This window comes from Mirounga angustirostris, unplaced genomic scaffold, assembly GCF_029215605.1.
Source record: "Mirounga angustirostris isolate CCGP_5_RB_7025 unplaced genomic scaffold, mMirAng1.0.hap1 SCAF_4, whole genome shotgun sequence".
NCBI classification, from domain to species: Eukaryota; Metazoa; Chordata; class Mammalia; order Carnivora; family Phocidae; genus Mirounga; species Mirounga angustirostris.
In genome coordinates this window covers 44,536,922-44,555,122 of record NW_026991712.1, presented here as the reverse complement: position 1 = coordinate 44,555,122, position 18,201 = coordinate 44,536,922, and the positions used below count along the sequence as shown (strand labels likewise).

General features: G+C 37.8%; 1 protein-coding gene across 1 annotated transcript in view; it reads left to right on the top strand.

Moving 5' to 3' along the window:
* The window catches only part of NECAB1 (N-terminal EF-hand calcium binding protein 1), a 185,672-nt gene that overhangs the window by 26,102 nt on the left and 141,369 nt on the right, over positions 1-18,201 (top strand). Inside the window, exon 3 of the mRNA XM_045895594.3 lies at positions 7,493-7,601. Within this exon, the coding sequence (XP_045751550.1) occupies positions 7,493-7,601 (109 nt within the window). The remainder of the gene's footprint in view (positions 1-7,492; positions 7,602-18,201) is intronic.

Below are 18,201 nucleotides of genomic sequence, written 5' to 3'. Positions count from 1 at the left end.
ATACCATAAGACAAAACAATATTAGAATATTTGGGATCCCAGAAGAAGAAGAAAGAGAGAGAGGGGCAGAAGGAACATTGGAGCAAATTATAGCAGAGAACTTACCTAATTTGTGGGAGGAAATAGGCATCAAAATCCAGGAGGCACAGAGGACCCCCCTCAAAATCAATAAAAACAGGTCAACACCCTGACATCTAATAGTAAAACTTACAAGTCTCAGAGACCAAGAGAAAATCCTGAAAGCAGCTCAGGAAAAGAGGTCTATAACCTACAATGGTAGAAACATTAGATTGGCAACAGACCTATCCACAGAGACCTGGCAGGCCAGAAAGGACTGGCAGGATATATTCAGAGCATTAAATGAGAAAAATATGCAGCCAAGAATACTATATCCAGCTAGGCTGTCATTGAAAATAGAAGGAGAGATAAAAAGCTTCCAGGACAAACAAAAACTAAAGGAATTTGCAAACATGAAACCAGCCCTACAAGAAATATTGAAAGGCGTCCTCTAAGCAAAGAGAGAGCCTAAAAGCAACATAGACCAGAAAGGAACACAGACAATATTCAGTAGCAGTCCCCTTACAGGCAATACAATGGCACTAAATTCATATCTTTCAGTAGTTACCCTGAATGTAAATGGGCTAAATGCCCCAATCAAAAGACACAGGCTATCAGATTGGATAAAAAAAACAAGACCCATTGATATGCTGTCTGCAAGAGACTCATTTTAGACCCAAAGGCACCCCCAGATTGAAAGTGAGGGGGTGGAAAACCATTTACCATACTAATGGACACCAAAAGAAAACTGGGGTGGTAATCCTTACATCAGACAAATTAGATTTTAAACCAAAGACTATAATAAGAGATGAGGAAGGACACTATATCCTACTTAAAGGGTCTATCCAACAAGAAGATCTAACAATTGTAAATACCTATGCCCCTAACATGGGAGCAGCCAATTATATAAGGCAATTAATAACAAAAGCAAAGAAACACATCGACAACAATACAATAATAGTAGGGGACTTTATCACCCCCCCCCTCACTGAAATGGACAGATCATCTAAGCAAATGATCAACAAGGAAATAAAGACTTTAAATGACACACTGGACCAAATGGACTTCACAGATATATTCAGAACATTCCATCCCAAAGGAACAGAATACACATTCTTCTATAGTACCCATGGAACATTCTCCAGAATAGATGGCATCCTAGGTCAAAAATCAGGTCTCAACTGGTACCAAAAGATTGGGATCATTCCTTGCATATTTTCGGACCACAATGCTTTGAAACTAGAACTCAATCACAAGAGGAAAGTCGGAAAGAACTCAAATACATGGAGGCTAAAGAGAATCCTACTAAAGAATGAAGGGTCAACCAGGAAATTAAAGAAGAATTTTAAAAATTCATGGAAATAATAGAAAATGAAAACACAGCTGTTCAAAATCTTTGGGATGCAGCAAAGGCAGTCCTAAGATGAAAGTATATAGCAATACAAGCCTTTCTCAAGAAACAAGAAATGTCTCAAATATACAACCTAACTCTACACCTAAAGGAGCTGGAGAAAGAACAGCAAATAAAGCTTAAACCCAGCAGGAGAAGAGAAATAATAAAGATCAGAGCAGAAATCAATGAAATAGAAACCAAAAGAACAGTAGAACAGATCAACAAAACTCAGAGCTGGTTCTTTGAAGAATTAATAAGATTGATAAACTCCTGGCCAGACTAATCAAAAAGAAAAGAGAAATGATCCAAATAAATAAAATCATGAATGAAAGAGGAGAGATCACAACCAACACCAAAGAAATACAAACAATTATAAGACCATATTATGAGCAACTATATGCCAGCAAATTAGGTAATCTGGAAGAAATGGATGCATTCCTAGAGATGTATAAACTACCAAAACTGAACCAGGAAGAAATAGAAAGCCTGAACAGACCTATAACCACTAAGGGAATTGAAGCAGTAACCAAAAATCTCCCAAGAAACAAGAGCCCAGGGGAATTCTACCAAACATTTAAAGAAGAATTAATACCTATTCTTCTGAAACTGTTCCAAAAAATAGAAATGGAAGAAAAACTTCCAAACTCATTTTATGAGGCCAGGATTACCTTGATCCCAAAACCAGACAAAGACCCCATCAAAAAGGAGAATTACAGACCAATATCCCTGATGAACATGGATGCAGAAATTCTCACCAAAATACTAGCCAATAGGATCCAACAGTACATTAAAAGGATTATTCACCATGACCAAGTGGGAGTTATTCCTGGGCTGCAAGGTTGGTTCAACACCCACAAATCAATCAATATGATACAATACACTAATAAAAGAATAAGAACCATATGATCCTCTCAGTAGATGCAGAAAAAGCATTTGACAAAGTACATCATCCTTTCTTGATCAAAACTCTTCAGAGTATAGGGATAGAGGGTACATACCTCAATATCATAAAAGCCATCTATGAAAAACCTACAGTGAATATCATTCTCAATGGGGAAAAACTGAGAGCTTTCCCCCTAAGGTCAGGAACGCGGCAGGGATGTCCACTATCACCACTGCTATTCAACATAGTAGTGGAAGTCCTAGCCACAGCAATCAGACAACAAAAAGAAATCAAAGGCATCCAAATCGGCAAAGAAGAAGTCAAACTCTCACCCTTTGCAGATGATATGATACTTTCTGTGGAAAACCCAAAAGACTCCACCCCAAAACTGCTAGAACTCATACAGGAATTCAGTAAAGTGGCAGGTTATAAAATCAGTGCATGGAAATCAGTGGCATTTCTATACACCAAGAACAAGACAGAAGGAAGAGAAATTAAGGAGTCGATCCCATTTACAATTGCACCCAAAACCATAAGATACCTAGGAATAAATCTAACCAAAGAGGCAAAGAATCTGTACTCAAAAAACTATAAAATACTCATGAAAGAAATTGAGGAAGACACAAAGAAATGGAAAAATGCTCCATGCTCATGGATTGGAAGAACAAATACTGTGAAAATGTCAATGCTACCTAGAGCAATTTACACATTCAATGCAATCTCTATCAAAATACCATCCACTTTTTTCAAAGAAATGGAACAAATAATCCTAAAATTTGTATGGAACCAGAAAAGACCCCGAATAGCCAGAGGGATGTTGAAAAACAAAAGCAAAGCTGGTGGCATCATAATTTCGGACTTCAAGCTCTATTACAAAGCTGTCATCATCAAGACAGTATGGGACTGGCACAAAAACAGACACATCGATCAATGGAACAGAATAGAGAGCCCAGAAATGGACCCTCAACTCTATGGTCAACTAATCTTTGACAAAGCAGGAAAGAATGTCCAGTGGAAAAAAGACAGTCGCTTCAACAAATGGTGTTGGGATAATTGGACAGCCACATGCAGAAGCATAAAACTGGACCATTTCAAACTTACACCACACACAAAAATAGACTCAAAGTGGTCGAAAGACCTCAATGTGAGACAGGAATCCATCAAAATCCTAGAGGAGAACACAGGCAGCAACCTCTTCGACCTCAGCTGCAGCAATTCTTCCTAGAAACATCACCAAAGGCAAGGGAAGCAAGGGCAAAATGAACTATTGGGACTTCATCAAATAAAAAGTTTTTACACAGCAAAGGAAATAGTCAACAAAACCAAAGGACAACCGAAAGAATGGGAGAAGATATTTGCAAATGACATATCAGATAAAGGGCTAGTATCCAAAATCTATAAAGAACTCATCAAACTCAATACCAAAAAACAAATAATCCAATTAAGAAATGGGCAGAAGACATGAACAGACATTTTTCCAAAGAAGACATCCACATGGCCAACAGACACATGAAAAAGTGCTCAATATCGCTCGGCATCAGGGAAATCCAAATCAAAACCTCAGTGAGATACCACCTCACACCAGTCAGAATGGCTAAAATTAACAAGTCAGGAAATGACAGATGTTGGCGGGGATGCGGAGAAACGGGAACCCTCCTACAGTGTTGGTGGGAATGCAAGCTGGTGCAGCCACTCTGGAAAACAGTATGGAGGTTCCTCAAAAAGTTGAAAATAGAGCTACCATTTGACCCAGCAATTGCACTACTGGGTATTTACCCCAAAGATATAAATGTAGTGATCCGAAGGGGTACATGCACCCCGATGTTTATAGCAGCAATATCTACATAGCCAAACTATGGAAAGAGCCAAGATGTCCATTGACAGATGAATGGATAAAGAAGATGTGGTGTATATATACAATGGAATATTGTGCAGCCATCAAAAAACCCTGAAACCTTGCCATTTGCAATGACATGGATGGAACTAGAGGGTATTATGCTAAGCAAAATAAGTCAATCAGAGAAAGACATGTATCATATGACCTCACTGATACGAGGAATTCTTAATCCCAGGAAACAAACTGAGGGTTGCTGGAGTGGTGGGGGGTGGGAGGGATGGGGTGTCTGGGTGATGGACACTGGGGAGGGTATGTGCTATGGTGAGCGCTGTGAATTGTGTAAGACTGTTGCATCACACACCTGTACCTCTGAAACAAATAATATATGTTAAAAAAAAAAAGAAGAAGATAGTAGGGAGGGATAAATGAAGGGGGGGGAATCAGAGGGGGAGACGAACCATGAGAGACTATGGACTCTGAGAATCAAACTGAGGGTTCTAGAGGGGAGGGGGTGGGGGGATGGGTTAGCCTGGTGATGGGTATTAAGGAGGGCATGTATTGAATGGAGCACTGGGTGTTATATGCAAACAATGAATTATGGAACACTACATCATAAACTAATGATGTATGGTGATTAACATAACATAATAAAATAAAATTTTTTTAAAAAGTTAAAAAAAATAAAATGCAAAAATAAATAAATAAATAAATAGGTCAAAAAAATATTCACCGAAGAAACATATTCCACCATGAATATGTATGTATTACATCTGTTATAAATTTCCATATAGAGTTGAAAATAGTGAGTTGATTTCTATCTTCTTTCCTTCCTCCCTCCCTCTTCTTCCTTCCTCCCTTCTTGCCTCCCTTCCTTTCCTTTTTCCTTTCCTTTCCCTTCCACCTCCTCCCCTCCTTCCTTCCTCCCTCCCTCCCTCCCTCCCTCTTCTTTCTTTCTTTCTTTCTTTCTTTCTTTCTTTCTTTCTTTCTTTCTTTCTTTCTTTCTTTCTTTCTTTCTTTCTTTCTTTCTTTTTCCCTCTCTTTCCTTCCCCTTCCTTTCTTCCTTCCTCCCTTCCTTCCTTTCTTTCTTTCTCTCTCTTTCCTTCCTTCTTTCTCTCTCTTTTCTTCCTTCTTTCTCTCTCTTTCCTTCCCCCTTCTTTTTTCCTCCCTCCCTCCCTTCCTTCCTTCCTCTTTCTTTCTTCCTTCCTTCCTTCCTTCCTTCCTTCCTTCCTTCCTTCCTTCCTTCCTTCTTTTCTTCTCTCTCTCTCTTCCTCTCTCTCTCTCTTTCTCTCTCTCTCTCTCCTATACCTAGATGTGGGGTTTGTGTCCAGTTCCCCAACCTGATATAGTGATATAGTATTTTGTCAAAGTAAGGAGATACACAGTAGAGATACTATACTATGTCCAGTCTGGAATATACATCAGGTTGCATGGAGCCAAAGTTAAAAATAGTTATTTGAGACATGACACTAAATAGCCCATCCAAAAGCAGAAATACAAAATTAGACAACTGATGAACCTGGTGGATTCAACTTCATTTTGCAGTGAGTTGCTGTGGTCTTTGAATGGGTGAGCTAGTCTGAGGTAGGCCAATCCAGGGGGCCTCTGGGAGTGAGGACCTCATTCAGTGCATGATCCAGATCAGGTTTGTTGTGACCCCTAATGCTAAGTCTGCTCAGTTAGTTGTTGGCAAGAATTAACTGGAAGATTGGTTTAATACACCTATTAAGTTAAAAAGTATAATTATATGCAATTTAAAAACTCTCAAGCGTCTTTATATTTTACAAATAAGGATTTTTGAAAATGTTACAGCCTTTAAATCACTATCTGAACAAGTAGGTCATTCAATGATTAGTCCAATTGTGTCCTTTATGTTAAGTGTTAGTGGAATCTCACAGGTCACTAAAAATCCTGATTTCTTGACTGCCCCACCCCTCCATGCCCTCTATGACATTCAGATGATCTGGTAGGGCCCAGGAATTTGCATTTTAACTGAACTCAAGATGGTCTGTGGGCCATCTTTTGAGGGGAGAAAAAAAAGCTCCAAATGGGTCTTGAAGATCAAATCCTATCAAATCTTACCACCTTTTTCTCAAAGACAAATTCCACTTTGTTCAGTATGGTGTTGTTGGTAGGACCACACAATAGGAATTTTGTGACCTTAAGTCCCTTCCTCTTTAGTCCTCTGCTGCCTCTTTGTAAATGGAGAGGAACATTGTCATTTGGCAACTTAACCTGAGATAACTGGCAAACCAGCTCTTACACAGAAAGAAGGATACTTTCCTTTTCCTTCATGTCCATTCACTCCCTTAAATTCTCTGCTTCTGAATCTTTTTTTAAAGATACTCTTCATTTCAGAGAGAGAGAGGGAGAGAGAAAATGCACGGTGGGAAGGGGCAGAGCGACAGAGAGAGAAAGAGAAGCGGACTCCCTGCTGAGCAGGGAACCCAACTCTGGACTCAATCCCAGGACCCGGAGATCATGACCTGAGCTGAAGGCAGACGCTTAACCAACTGAGCCACCCAGGCGCCCCTCTGCTTCTGAATCTTGTAGAGATCTTTTACTTTCATCTGTTACTAATGTGTTTCTTCCATCTCTGCTTATCCACATTTACCTGTTGTAGAAAGTCAGGTGCAAAAGTTACTAAAACTCCTCATGCTCCCAAATGAAAGGATCTTTGATTGCCATAACTGCCATGCATTCCAAAGTGTATCTCTTACTGCACGTACTGTGTGTTACTGTGTAACATACTTATACTAATGTCTACACCTCTTATCTCTTTTTATTAGACTCCCTAATTTGTCATTTACTTTTGTTCATTTGTTTAAGTAGTAAAGGAATGAACAGTTTGTTGGATTATAATAATTCTAAAATCTAAATGTTAGCATTCATTCAATAAATATACACTTACTAAACATCTACTATTTATTCTGTAACCTGCTAGGTCCTGTATATGAAGATAAAATGTCTAAATAATTGACTCTGTCTTTGGCTTTTATTTGGTTGGGTGGATATATTTTTGGCATGTTTAGTTAAATTGCTTGTTAAATGTTTGCCCTAGAAATAAATGATCCCAAACATACTTTTAAAACCATGTAGACCTATTTCATCAGGGAGTATGCATTTGAAATCTATGTACTATAGAGAGATATTAAATTATTTTTCTTTTTAACACCTTGAATTATTCTTTCTTTTTAAATAAATGTGTATATATATACAAATAACCCTGCATAAGCATTTGGGCAAAGTTTTTAAAATTAAAAGATAAAACAATATACAAAGTTGAAATGATTTGCTTCTCTTCTGTCTGTTCCTCCCATTTCAGATGATGGAAAATTGTCCTTTGAAGAATTCAAAGCATATTTTGCAGATGGTGTTCTGAGTGGAGAAGAATTACATGAGCTCTTCCATACCATTGATACACATAATACCAAGTAAGGAACTTTTTTTACCATTGGATTCTGTAAATGATATAGAGAAGGTGTGACCAAGCACATACTGATGAAGGAGAGAATGAGGAAATATGCAAAGGGCACATTTTGTAATGTTTAATTCTGTATGGTTAATTTTGAGATACCCCCTCTTTAGTAATTGAAATACTCTGAAAAACTGAGTATTGACTTGCAAAACAGTGATCTTCTCTGAGGGAGCCCTCTTAAGGTAGCTTTAGAGTGTGCAGAATATAAAACCAAAGCAAAAATTATAAATAATTCTAATTCTATCATTAGTAAGAAAATAGAATTTTACCTTGTTTCTTAGTTTTCATCTCTGTTTGCTCCATCTAAAAATTGTCCTTAAGCCATTCTTATATTAGTGCAGTGCAATGCAGAGCTGCAGTGATTATCTGGAGAATTCAGATGTGCTTAACTCCAAATCACTGTTACCTGAGACATGCAAGTAATTCAGGACACAGAATGTTTTTCTGAGTAATCAATGAGTACAGTGATCTATCTATCTTATGTATTTTACATATATAGGTCTTTCCTTTGCATTAGTATAGCATTAATAAAGTCTCTGTTTATATTCTTACTATACTTAAAAATATAAAATAATGAGCAATTTACTTATAGAACAACAGAAATGTGCTGTTTGATTTGGGTAATTGAACCAAATCACATTATTTGTGACAGTCGTGATTACAGAATTCTAATGTGGAAAATGCGTCATGCCATGAGACCCATCAGCGTGTCTGCTACTTGAACAATCACTGTCTTGCTTTAAGCAATGTGTTGACATGGTTCTAGGCAGTGAGCCAGCTTGCCAAGAAAATGCTGTTGGGCTACATCTAAGCACAGACTTTTTTTGTGGCGAGCTAATAAGAAGAAAGATTAAATTCATTTTCCTCAAGCAGCTGCAAATTTGTTAAATGATCAGTTTGTAAATTTCTTGACCTTCATTGGAATTTCAAATTCCCTATGAAATCACTTAAGTTTTTTGTTGTCAGAAATAGTGTGAGCCGATAACTGTGTCAGAAGTTCCATTCTGTTCAACAACTCTAAGTCCCTCCTGGGTATTGGTGGTGCAACATGGAACCAGCTTATAATTTATGGAACAGTAGACCCACTAACTGATCACTTCTATATAATATCATAGATACTGTGTCTGAGGTATATACGGAACACTGGGATAACACAGTGGGGCAGGGAATTTTAGCCTAGTTTGGTAGGCTCCAGGAATGTTCCGAGGATTAGGTAGCCAGGAGCTGAGTCTTTATGGGAGAGCAGAAACTGGTTAGGTAAAGAAGGGGATTAGGGGATATATATTCCAACTAGAGGAAAAATGCATAAGTAAAGGCCTGCAAGTATATGCTGGATGGAAGTGACAAGTATTTTCGTGTTACCAAAGTGTCAGCTGTAAGGCTGAGAGCAGGAGGAGAAAAATCTGGAAAGGGAAGAATGGTCCAGACAAGAAGGAATTGGCACTCTGAGAAGCAAAAGTGTTTCAGATTTAATCTGCAGGCCAGGAGATGCTCTTAAAGCTCTTAAGCCATGGAGAAATATCTTTGTAGGTCATTGTGGCGCCACTGAAGGACAGAGCTAATGGGTTAATGGTGGAGAAAGACCACAGATATTAGCTGAATTCTTAAATGACTGCTGGGGAATACTGCTGGGGAATAATGTTTATGTATGGAAGAAAGGAAGCCATGTGAACCATTCTGAGAAATGATATCTAAGTGAAAAAAGAGCAGAGGCTCCTTTTGTGGCTCAGATGTTGGAAGCTGAGATGCTAAGACTTCATTATGTATGCTGATTATTTCTTCTTCATTACAGTGATTATTAGAGTTTTAACAATATCCAGGTTTGGAACAATTATTGAGAGTCATAGTTGCAAAATTAGGTGTCACGGAAAATTTTCAAAACACATTTACTCCTATTAGTGAAAAATAAAGTTTTCAATAGACCTTTTTGGCCTGGTTTTGTTATTTTATTTATACATTTATTAGTTGAAATTACTTGGCATAGCATTAAGATTACATTAAATGCTAAAGAAGTCTATGCAATGATTTATACCATAAGTCCAAAGGAGTGATGATTTCTACCAGTTACTCTCACATATGCATTAGTAAAAGCACTTTTTCTGGTAACTGTTTTCTGATAATGGTGTTCAACCTAATTTGGAGCTAAAATATATTACAGGCTTCTGAACTGTATTAATGAAATTCCTTTTTTTAAAAAAGGAAAGTATGTCAGTGTCAGGCCTTAATCTTTTAGGGAGATTAAGTCAAACATTGACACAGAAATTTCAGAGCTATACTTGAAGCAAGTGATAACTTTTGTCTTTGCAGGATCCAAGTTTTAATTATTTTAGTGATTGTACTATATATGCCATATATTTTTCCCCTTCCACATAACTTCTAAGAAAATATGTTCTCATGTGCTGAGCTTTGCCAACCATTCACATTTGCTCAAGGGTACATCCTGGCCTGAAGGATCCAATTTATACATAGGCTAGACCACGTCCTGCAGACTCATTGTCTCATGTTTATGGTGAACCATGAGATTCAAATACCATGAATGTGTGCTGCTAAGGCCCCTAGGGATGCCTGGTTCCTGCCCCTCCTGATACCTGGTGGTTTAACTTCCTCTTGGAGTCCATTAAATCACTATCCACTTAATGCGCTGCATTTTCTTGAGCTTGTTTAAGTAAGATTCTGTTCCATGCAAAAGTGTATTCTAAGTATTATTTCAGCTCATTCCTGCCATCTACGGAAATCCATCTTTATGCTATAAATACTATATTTGCTGTGTTTGAAAAGTGACATATCCACTCTGAAAATATTTAGAAAGAAGGAAAATATTGAGAACCTATCTTGCTAGCTAAATTCTCCCCTTTATTCTCATGAAGAATATTCTGGAAATATGCTCAATCATGGAAAGCAAATATTATTTAGAAATGTAAATAATTAAGGTATTTTAAATACCAAAATTAAGTAAATATTCCTTATAAAAGGACATCAAAAAACCCATCAGGTAAACCTCCAGGTTTTCAGAGACCATGTTTTTATAGGTAGCTTGTAAATGAGCAAACTATAAACGTAGAGCTGTGCAATGATCAAAATAAGTTTTAACAAGTTAGAAATATATATATATATTGCTCTGTCCACAAACATTTAGGTAGCAGTTGTAATTTCCAAATCCAACTCTCCTGGTTTTTTTCCTTTCCTTTTCGTTCATTCATTTCTTTTCTCTTTTATTTTAAAAAATCAATATGTTCATTTAAGAAATTATGTTTAGAGGATTCCACTGCAGCTTTTAGTAGGCCCTGCAGCCACTTGGACCTTTTCAGTCAGATTTCCTCTCCTAGATGCAAGTAAACTATAACCAACAAATACAAGAACAGACCCGAAGACATGCATCTTCATAAGAACTTACACATTTGAGATGCTGCAAAGATTTCTATACATGAATATTACCAAGATAGGAACTATTTATAGGTCTGAATCATAGAGAAATTTTTTTAGCATATTTCAAAATGAAACCATCAACCATACGTCCCTCCACGTTAAGGGAAGTGTCTATGGAGTTGTGGTCACCTTTCCAGCCTGCACAGGTGCAAGCTTAAGCTCCAGATTTGGTATAATCTCCTTCTAATGAGAATTCCATGAATCATCCTAATTTTTTATTAGAATTTTAAGATAATGAATGTTTTGCTGGAAATTATATTCAGGCCTAATGTACATGGCCTAAAGATTTCACTCAGAGCAAGGACTAGAAAGGAAAACAACCTGAATGAAAGTAGGAGAAATCTGAAGGCATCAGAAGTCTGAATTTCCATCACCTTTATCCAAAATTAACTTTAACATTGGTTGCTCTTTTCCATTATGTTTGGATATTCTGAAATTTTCATGAGTTTTTTTCTTGAACAGTGTAGTTGGTTGAGTGTGAAACAAAAAGCCAGCTTGTTCCTGTGGATGATACTTGGGATATATAGCATAGCAAAGAAAAAGAAGCTCAAAATGTAAATTTTTGTCAACGGGGCAAAATATTGTTGAAATTTTTAATGTTCTCACACTTAAGGGAAGTGCACACAACCTAATAGTCCACAACATTCTGAAAATGCCATGTCGACCTTACTAAGCCTTTCATGATTTCACAGACTTTTTGTCAAGTCTCATTTTAACTGTCTACTGTCTGGGTCAAATATGCCTAATCTTTTTTCTTCTTAAAAAAATTATTAATTTATCAGTCATTTGAGTTAGCCTTGGTACATCTTTTCCAGCTCCATTAAAGGGTTTTAGACACACATTTTTCTCAAATTTTGTGTAAATTACTGTCTAAAAAAGAATACACAAAGCCCTTAACATTTAAGTTTGGCAAAGTTTAGCACAAACTAAATCTACAGCTTTGATAGCTTAAAACTGAAACCACTACATCAGAGAGCAGGAATAGAGAGAAGAAAGATCATTAGGTCAAGAGGAAACTTCCATAGTTCATCAAAAGTGCTCTTACTCATCAGAAAGCCAGCTTGTCTACATTTTTCAGTCAGTCAGAGGAACACATGAATAAATTAACATAATTCCCTGTGGTATTAACCATAGCACAGGTGGAGGAAAGATCCCCTAGAGACTAAAAATGATTCCTCCAGCATACTGCACTTTGGAGTTCCAGATTGTTAAGATAGACCAAATGGTAGAGCAGATGGGAGTGTTGCTCTCAGGTCAGAGAGTGAACACATAGAAAACCTTCCCAGGGCCTGCAGATGGGAATGGAGGGGGGGGTTTAACTAGAGATGGGCAACTGTTGTCTTCAGGTCGAGTATTCCTCATTCTAGGCTAAAATAATTTTTTCAGTGCCGATTAATACTTGTTAAATCACTGAAGCACACCAAAGTGACAGAAATATCACCACCTACTAAAAGAGCATAGTCCATCTTGAGCTAGCTCTAAAAGCTTAAAAATCTCTTTCCTAAACTGAAAATTTCTCTCAACTTCCACATATTTTTCTTAGTTCCGTTCCTTAGGGACATGTAGAAGACAAATATTTTATGACAAGTCTTTCTAATATTTGAAGACAGTTTTATGCACCAATGATGAGATAAAATCCCATAATTGGAGAGTAATGATATCAAAGGGTTTATTCCAGATGGCAGAATTTGATTCCTTCTGAAACAGAAGGTTGTTCATCTTTTATTTGTGCATGACAGTGAAATGCTAAAGCTTGATGAGTTGGTTGATGCAGCCACTTTCTCCCTTGAGTTATTCATCACATGCTTAAGTAGACACATTTTGTGGGCAGTAAGAAAAGAAAGCAGTACCAGTACCAAGGGATAAGCAGTAGGTTGGTCTGAAGAGCATGTGACACAGCTTGCACTGCATTGTGACTGGAAAGTTCATTGGCGTTCCATAGTGGGCAAGAGACATCTTCCTATTAACATAACCAATCCCATCTTCAACTGGAACTGAAGGCTCAGAAAGCAGCACCGAGACTTAAGTGCCTGGAGAATAGGGCAGGTCACAGTCCCAGGTGCTAGGCTAAGTAAGTATGCAATGACGGAGAGGTGCACAGTAAAGAAGTTGGAAAAGAGTAAAAGGTGGTGTAGCTATATGTCAAGATGTCAAGAGAGTGAAGTGAAAATCAAATTCCAGACTATAACAGGGTAAGATGGAGTGGACAGACCAGGTGTCCAGAGTTGAGGTTTAGCAATATAGATTGGCCAAAGGAGCTCTGGCTGAAGAGTGTCCAAGTATTCCAGCGAGGCCCAAACTGGCCGCGAGCAAATTAGCAGCGAACACAGATGGAGCATTTCTTTCAGTTCCATGGTCAAGACTTAGCTGTAGCACAGTGAGATACCACCTCACATCAGTCAGAATGGCTAAAATTAACAAGTCAGGAAACGACAGATGTTGGCGAGAATGCGGAGAAAGGGGAACCCTCTTGCACTGTTGGTGGGGATGTAAACTGGTGCAGCCACTCTGGAAAACAGCATGGAAGTTCCTCAGAAAGTTAAAAATGGAACTACCCTATGACCCAGCAATTGCACTAGTAGGTATTTATCCAAAGGATACAAAAATAGTGATTTGAAGGGGCACATGCACCCCAATGTTTATAGCAGCAAAGTTCACGATAACCAAAATATGGAAAGAGACCAGATGTCCATCAATGGATGAATGGATAAAGATGATGTGGTATAGATATACAATGGAATATTATGCAGCCATCAAAAAAATTGGAATCTTGCCATTTGCAACAAAGTGGATGGAGCTAGAGTGTATTATGCTAAGTGAAATAAGTCAATCAGAGAAAGACAAATACCATATGATTTCACTCGTATGTGGAATTTAAGAAACAAAACAGATGAACATAGGGGAAAGGAAGGAGAAATAAAATAAGATAAAAACAGAGAGGGAGGCAAGCCATAAGAGACTCTTAACTACAGGAAACAAACTGAGGGTTGCTGGAGGGGAGGTGGGTGAGGGGATGGGGTCACTGGATGATGGGCCTTAAGAAGGACACTGGAAGTCATGAGCACTGGGTGTTATATGCAACTGATGAATCACTAAATTCTACCCCTGAAACTAGTAATACACTATATGTTAACTAAATTGAATTTAAATTTAAAAATTTTTTAGAAAGACTTAGCTATAAGAACTAGGCTGTGAGCTGACCTCTGTCCAGGCATTAAGTAACCTCCTTGGCATAAACAGAGAAAGGCCAGCAGATGTATGCTGTTTTCCAGAGAGAGGAGGAGTTACCTATCAGCTGTGGCCAATGATTTTAGTTCAGAATGCTTATATGCCAAATGAGGCACAGAGTCAAAGGAGCCGAGATACTAAAGAGGGAGAGAATAAAATTCTTTACAGATTCCTCAACTTCTCCTAAGCTTTACTTGGCAGAAATCACAGTAGGGCAGAAGATAATATAGTAGGCAGGACTTCACTGGTCATTGAGTAACAGAAACATAAATTAAGCTGACCTAAAAAATAATGTACCTGTAAAGTCCAGAGATAGGCTTCATGTGTTCTGGAGCAAAGTACTCAAACAGTGGTGCTAGGAATCTGTCTGCCATCATCTCTCACCTCTTCTTTTCTCTGTGTTGGCTGTTCTCTTGAGCAGATCCTTTTGCTGAGACGTCAGGATGGTTACTAGAAGATCTGGGTTCATATTGCCACCAGCTTGGCAAACTCCCAGAGATTGTTTTCGTTTCCCAATAATCCCAGCAAAATTCTGATCTTGAATTATGTTAGTTTGGCTTGGGTTTCATTCACGTCCCTGAAAAATCAGTTTTCAGGAAAATATAATGTGATAGAGAACCAGGATGATGTTTTCAGAATGAAGAGGACTAGATGCTGGGCAGGCAAAACTTGTAGATCACCTGCTTATTCAACCTCAAAGGTTTCCCTTTACCCTCTCATATTTTAGAGGAATATAATCCACTCCCCTAGAAGGACAAGCAGCTTGGTAGAGTTTGAACTCCAAAGGGTTTCTACAATTCCAGAGAGTTTCTACAGAGTGTGGGGGTCATTCAGGAAAATCTGGAGCTCTCTATAATGGAAAAGATTGAAGCCAGGGAGAAATCTTTTTTAACAGGCATCCTGGTTGCCCTGAGCTGTCCAGGGTTCTAGTTCCCTGCACCTGCTCCCTTCCTGACCATTTGATTGTGTCACTTCCCAGTGTTCCTGTGTTCCCATACTCTTAACTACTAAAATCATGTCCACAATGCCATGTCTTCACTCCTTGTGGTCCTGCCAACGCTCTGTATCTTCAGGGACTGCCAAAATTTAGGCAGACTTAGTACGTAACACCTGTTCTTTATTCCCTTAGTCTTTCTCCATACTTATCCACCTAGTTTGGATACTCTGGGCAGTTCTCACATATTGTGTTATCCTTATTTCTTAAGAATTTAAAAATTAGCACTATGAACATGGCTAAGAGAAACACTATTTGATTATATTCTATACGGGTGCACTTTTTGCCACATTTTTAGAGACTGAAAACAGAAGTCTTACGATCTTACGAGACCTCACTCTAATCCATGACCAGGTCTCCAGTTATTGATTCCATTTGGCCATTAGCACTAATCTGTGGCCATCAAATTTACTTATTATTCAGCTATTTTTCAGAGGTGCCTTTCAACTTCAATCATCTCTGAAACGCATTTACTTTCTTTGAGCATCTCTAGCTCATAAAGAGATGGAGAGAAAAAGACAGGCTATTTCCTGAGAGTTCCTTTTAAAATTCTTTACTTTCCCGTGAAGGCTTTTCCTTGACACCTTTACCATTTCCTCCTAAATCAGGCCACTCTACAATTTTGCAGTGTTGATTGAGCTGAGGATTCTTTCCTGGAGGAAAAGTGAGGACTCAACAAATCTACTTATAATTAAGAATATTAGCATAGTTTGCGGATTTATAAAGGAGAGAATTTTAAGATTTTTTTCACATGATGTGGAAGTGGATTCTCTTTAGTTACAATTTCTGGAAAAAAAAAACTGGTCTCATTTTCTCTGATGGTAGACAAGCCAAATTTGTGTTGAGGCAGTTCATATATAATTTCTAAAAATGTATTGAGGTAATGTTTAATTTTTACTTGAATAGAAAAGTACATTTATTGAATGACCATGTGCCAGGCACTTACTAGCATCATCTTATTTAATCTTCACAGAAACCAAATAAAAAGGTATTATTCTTCTTCACAACTTTCAGTTAAGAAATCTGATACAGAAATTTCAGTGACTCACCCAAAGTTTCACAGATACGATATGTAAGGGCCCGGAATTATCTCAGGGCCACCTAAAGACCAAAGTCAAGCTCATTGTCAGGCCACTTCCATAAATTTTCAGATTTTCAGCTATTTATTTTGTCTCTCAGAAATCAAAATATTCTATAGCCAGTTTTAAAAATCACTTTCAGGTATTTTCTTTTTGATGAAAAGGTGGTTCATTCTCTTCAGCAACAGAATATATTTGGATGTACAGTATAGAGGTAATTGCCTTAATTGCTGCCTTAATCTCTTCCCTTTTTTATAATCATTATGTAGGATTTTTACAGTGTGGGAGTTGCCACAATGTAGAGATGTTATTCTTTTTCTCTGTGGACATTATTTCCATTCTTTGCACATGTCCCCGCCCTCCATCCCACCTTCCTATCTGGGATTCATCTCCTACTTTTGGACTTTGTTCCCTACTGCCCTCCATTCCGTCACTGTGCATTTGCCTCATTTTCTCCATTGTTCTTCAGAGCACTCACAGAGTTTTACTGTTTCCTTTAATCATTTGTGTTAAAGGCTTTTGCTTTCAAGCGTTTCAGATCATCTTATATTTTTAACCTTATCTAGAGGATTCTTTTCTGGTTGTCATCTCTTCCTCCCAATAAAGAATGTGAATTCTCTTTTAATTTTTACTGAACTCACTTCCCATCAGCCATAACATAATTGTTGGTGGTAATATAAAATAGATTACTGCTCAAAACAAAAATTGTCTACTGAGGAATCTAGGTGAATTATTTATTCACATAAATGCAGTCTTCTTTCTTACCTCACCAATATCCACCAAATGGATGAAATCAAGTCAGCAAAATGTTAACCCCAATCTTTTTCAAATACACGATGTTTACTTCTTGGACGTTTTCCTCTCTCCTCATCCCCCAATGCACCAACCAATTCTGTCTTTTTTTTTCCCAGCTCATTTATCTTACGAATCCATCTAATTCTCTTTATGGTTACTACCACTACCTAAATACAAGCTTTCTCTCTTTTACAACGGCATTATTCTCAAAATGATCGGTTTGGTAGAGTATTTACAATTTTTTTTCTCTATGATATCTCCAGGTTTCAGAATTTTTGAAATAAATATAGATTACAAATAGTCTGAAAGTGATTACTTCCTTTTGAAATGCATTTTTTCAAGAGCAGTCTCTTAAGGAAGATATTTTGCTCTACAATAAAGAATTACATAAATAACACATATTTACTGTAAAAAGAACTCAAATAATACAGAAATCATAAGAAAGAGCATAAAAATACCTGAAATTTCACCACCTTGACTTAACTACCAATAGCCTTTGGTTGCCATACTTCTATTGTGTGCATTCTGTTTTAATCACAGAAAACTATTTTCTTGGATTTCTTCTCTCCCACTATCCATGCCTATCTCACCCCACATAACCAATCTCTACCACCTAAGCTGTGATCTTCTGTATCTTTTTCCATATTTAAATGATCATATACACACCTATACACCTCATGAAAGTTTTCAGTGAAAACCTTTCTTATTAGGTTAGAGTTCTCATTCTGCTTTCTCCTTGTAGCATGTATCTCTTCTCCGAAGCACTTACATAACCTACAATTTTGTGTTTATTCTGTGTTTATTTGATTAATGCTCACCTCCCTGGTATAAACTACATGAAGGCAGAGGTCATGACTGCTTTGCTTTCCAGTGATTCCCAGACCCAGCACAGTCTCTAGTACATATAGTGGGCTCAGTGAGAAGGGATGGTTTCCTGCTTCCCCATATCTCATGCTAGGCACTTTGCCTGAATAGTCCTGCCCCTCTCCTCTGCCTCGTAAAGTTTTCCAGCCATCAAGGTCCACCCAACTCCA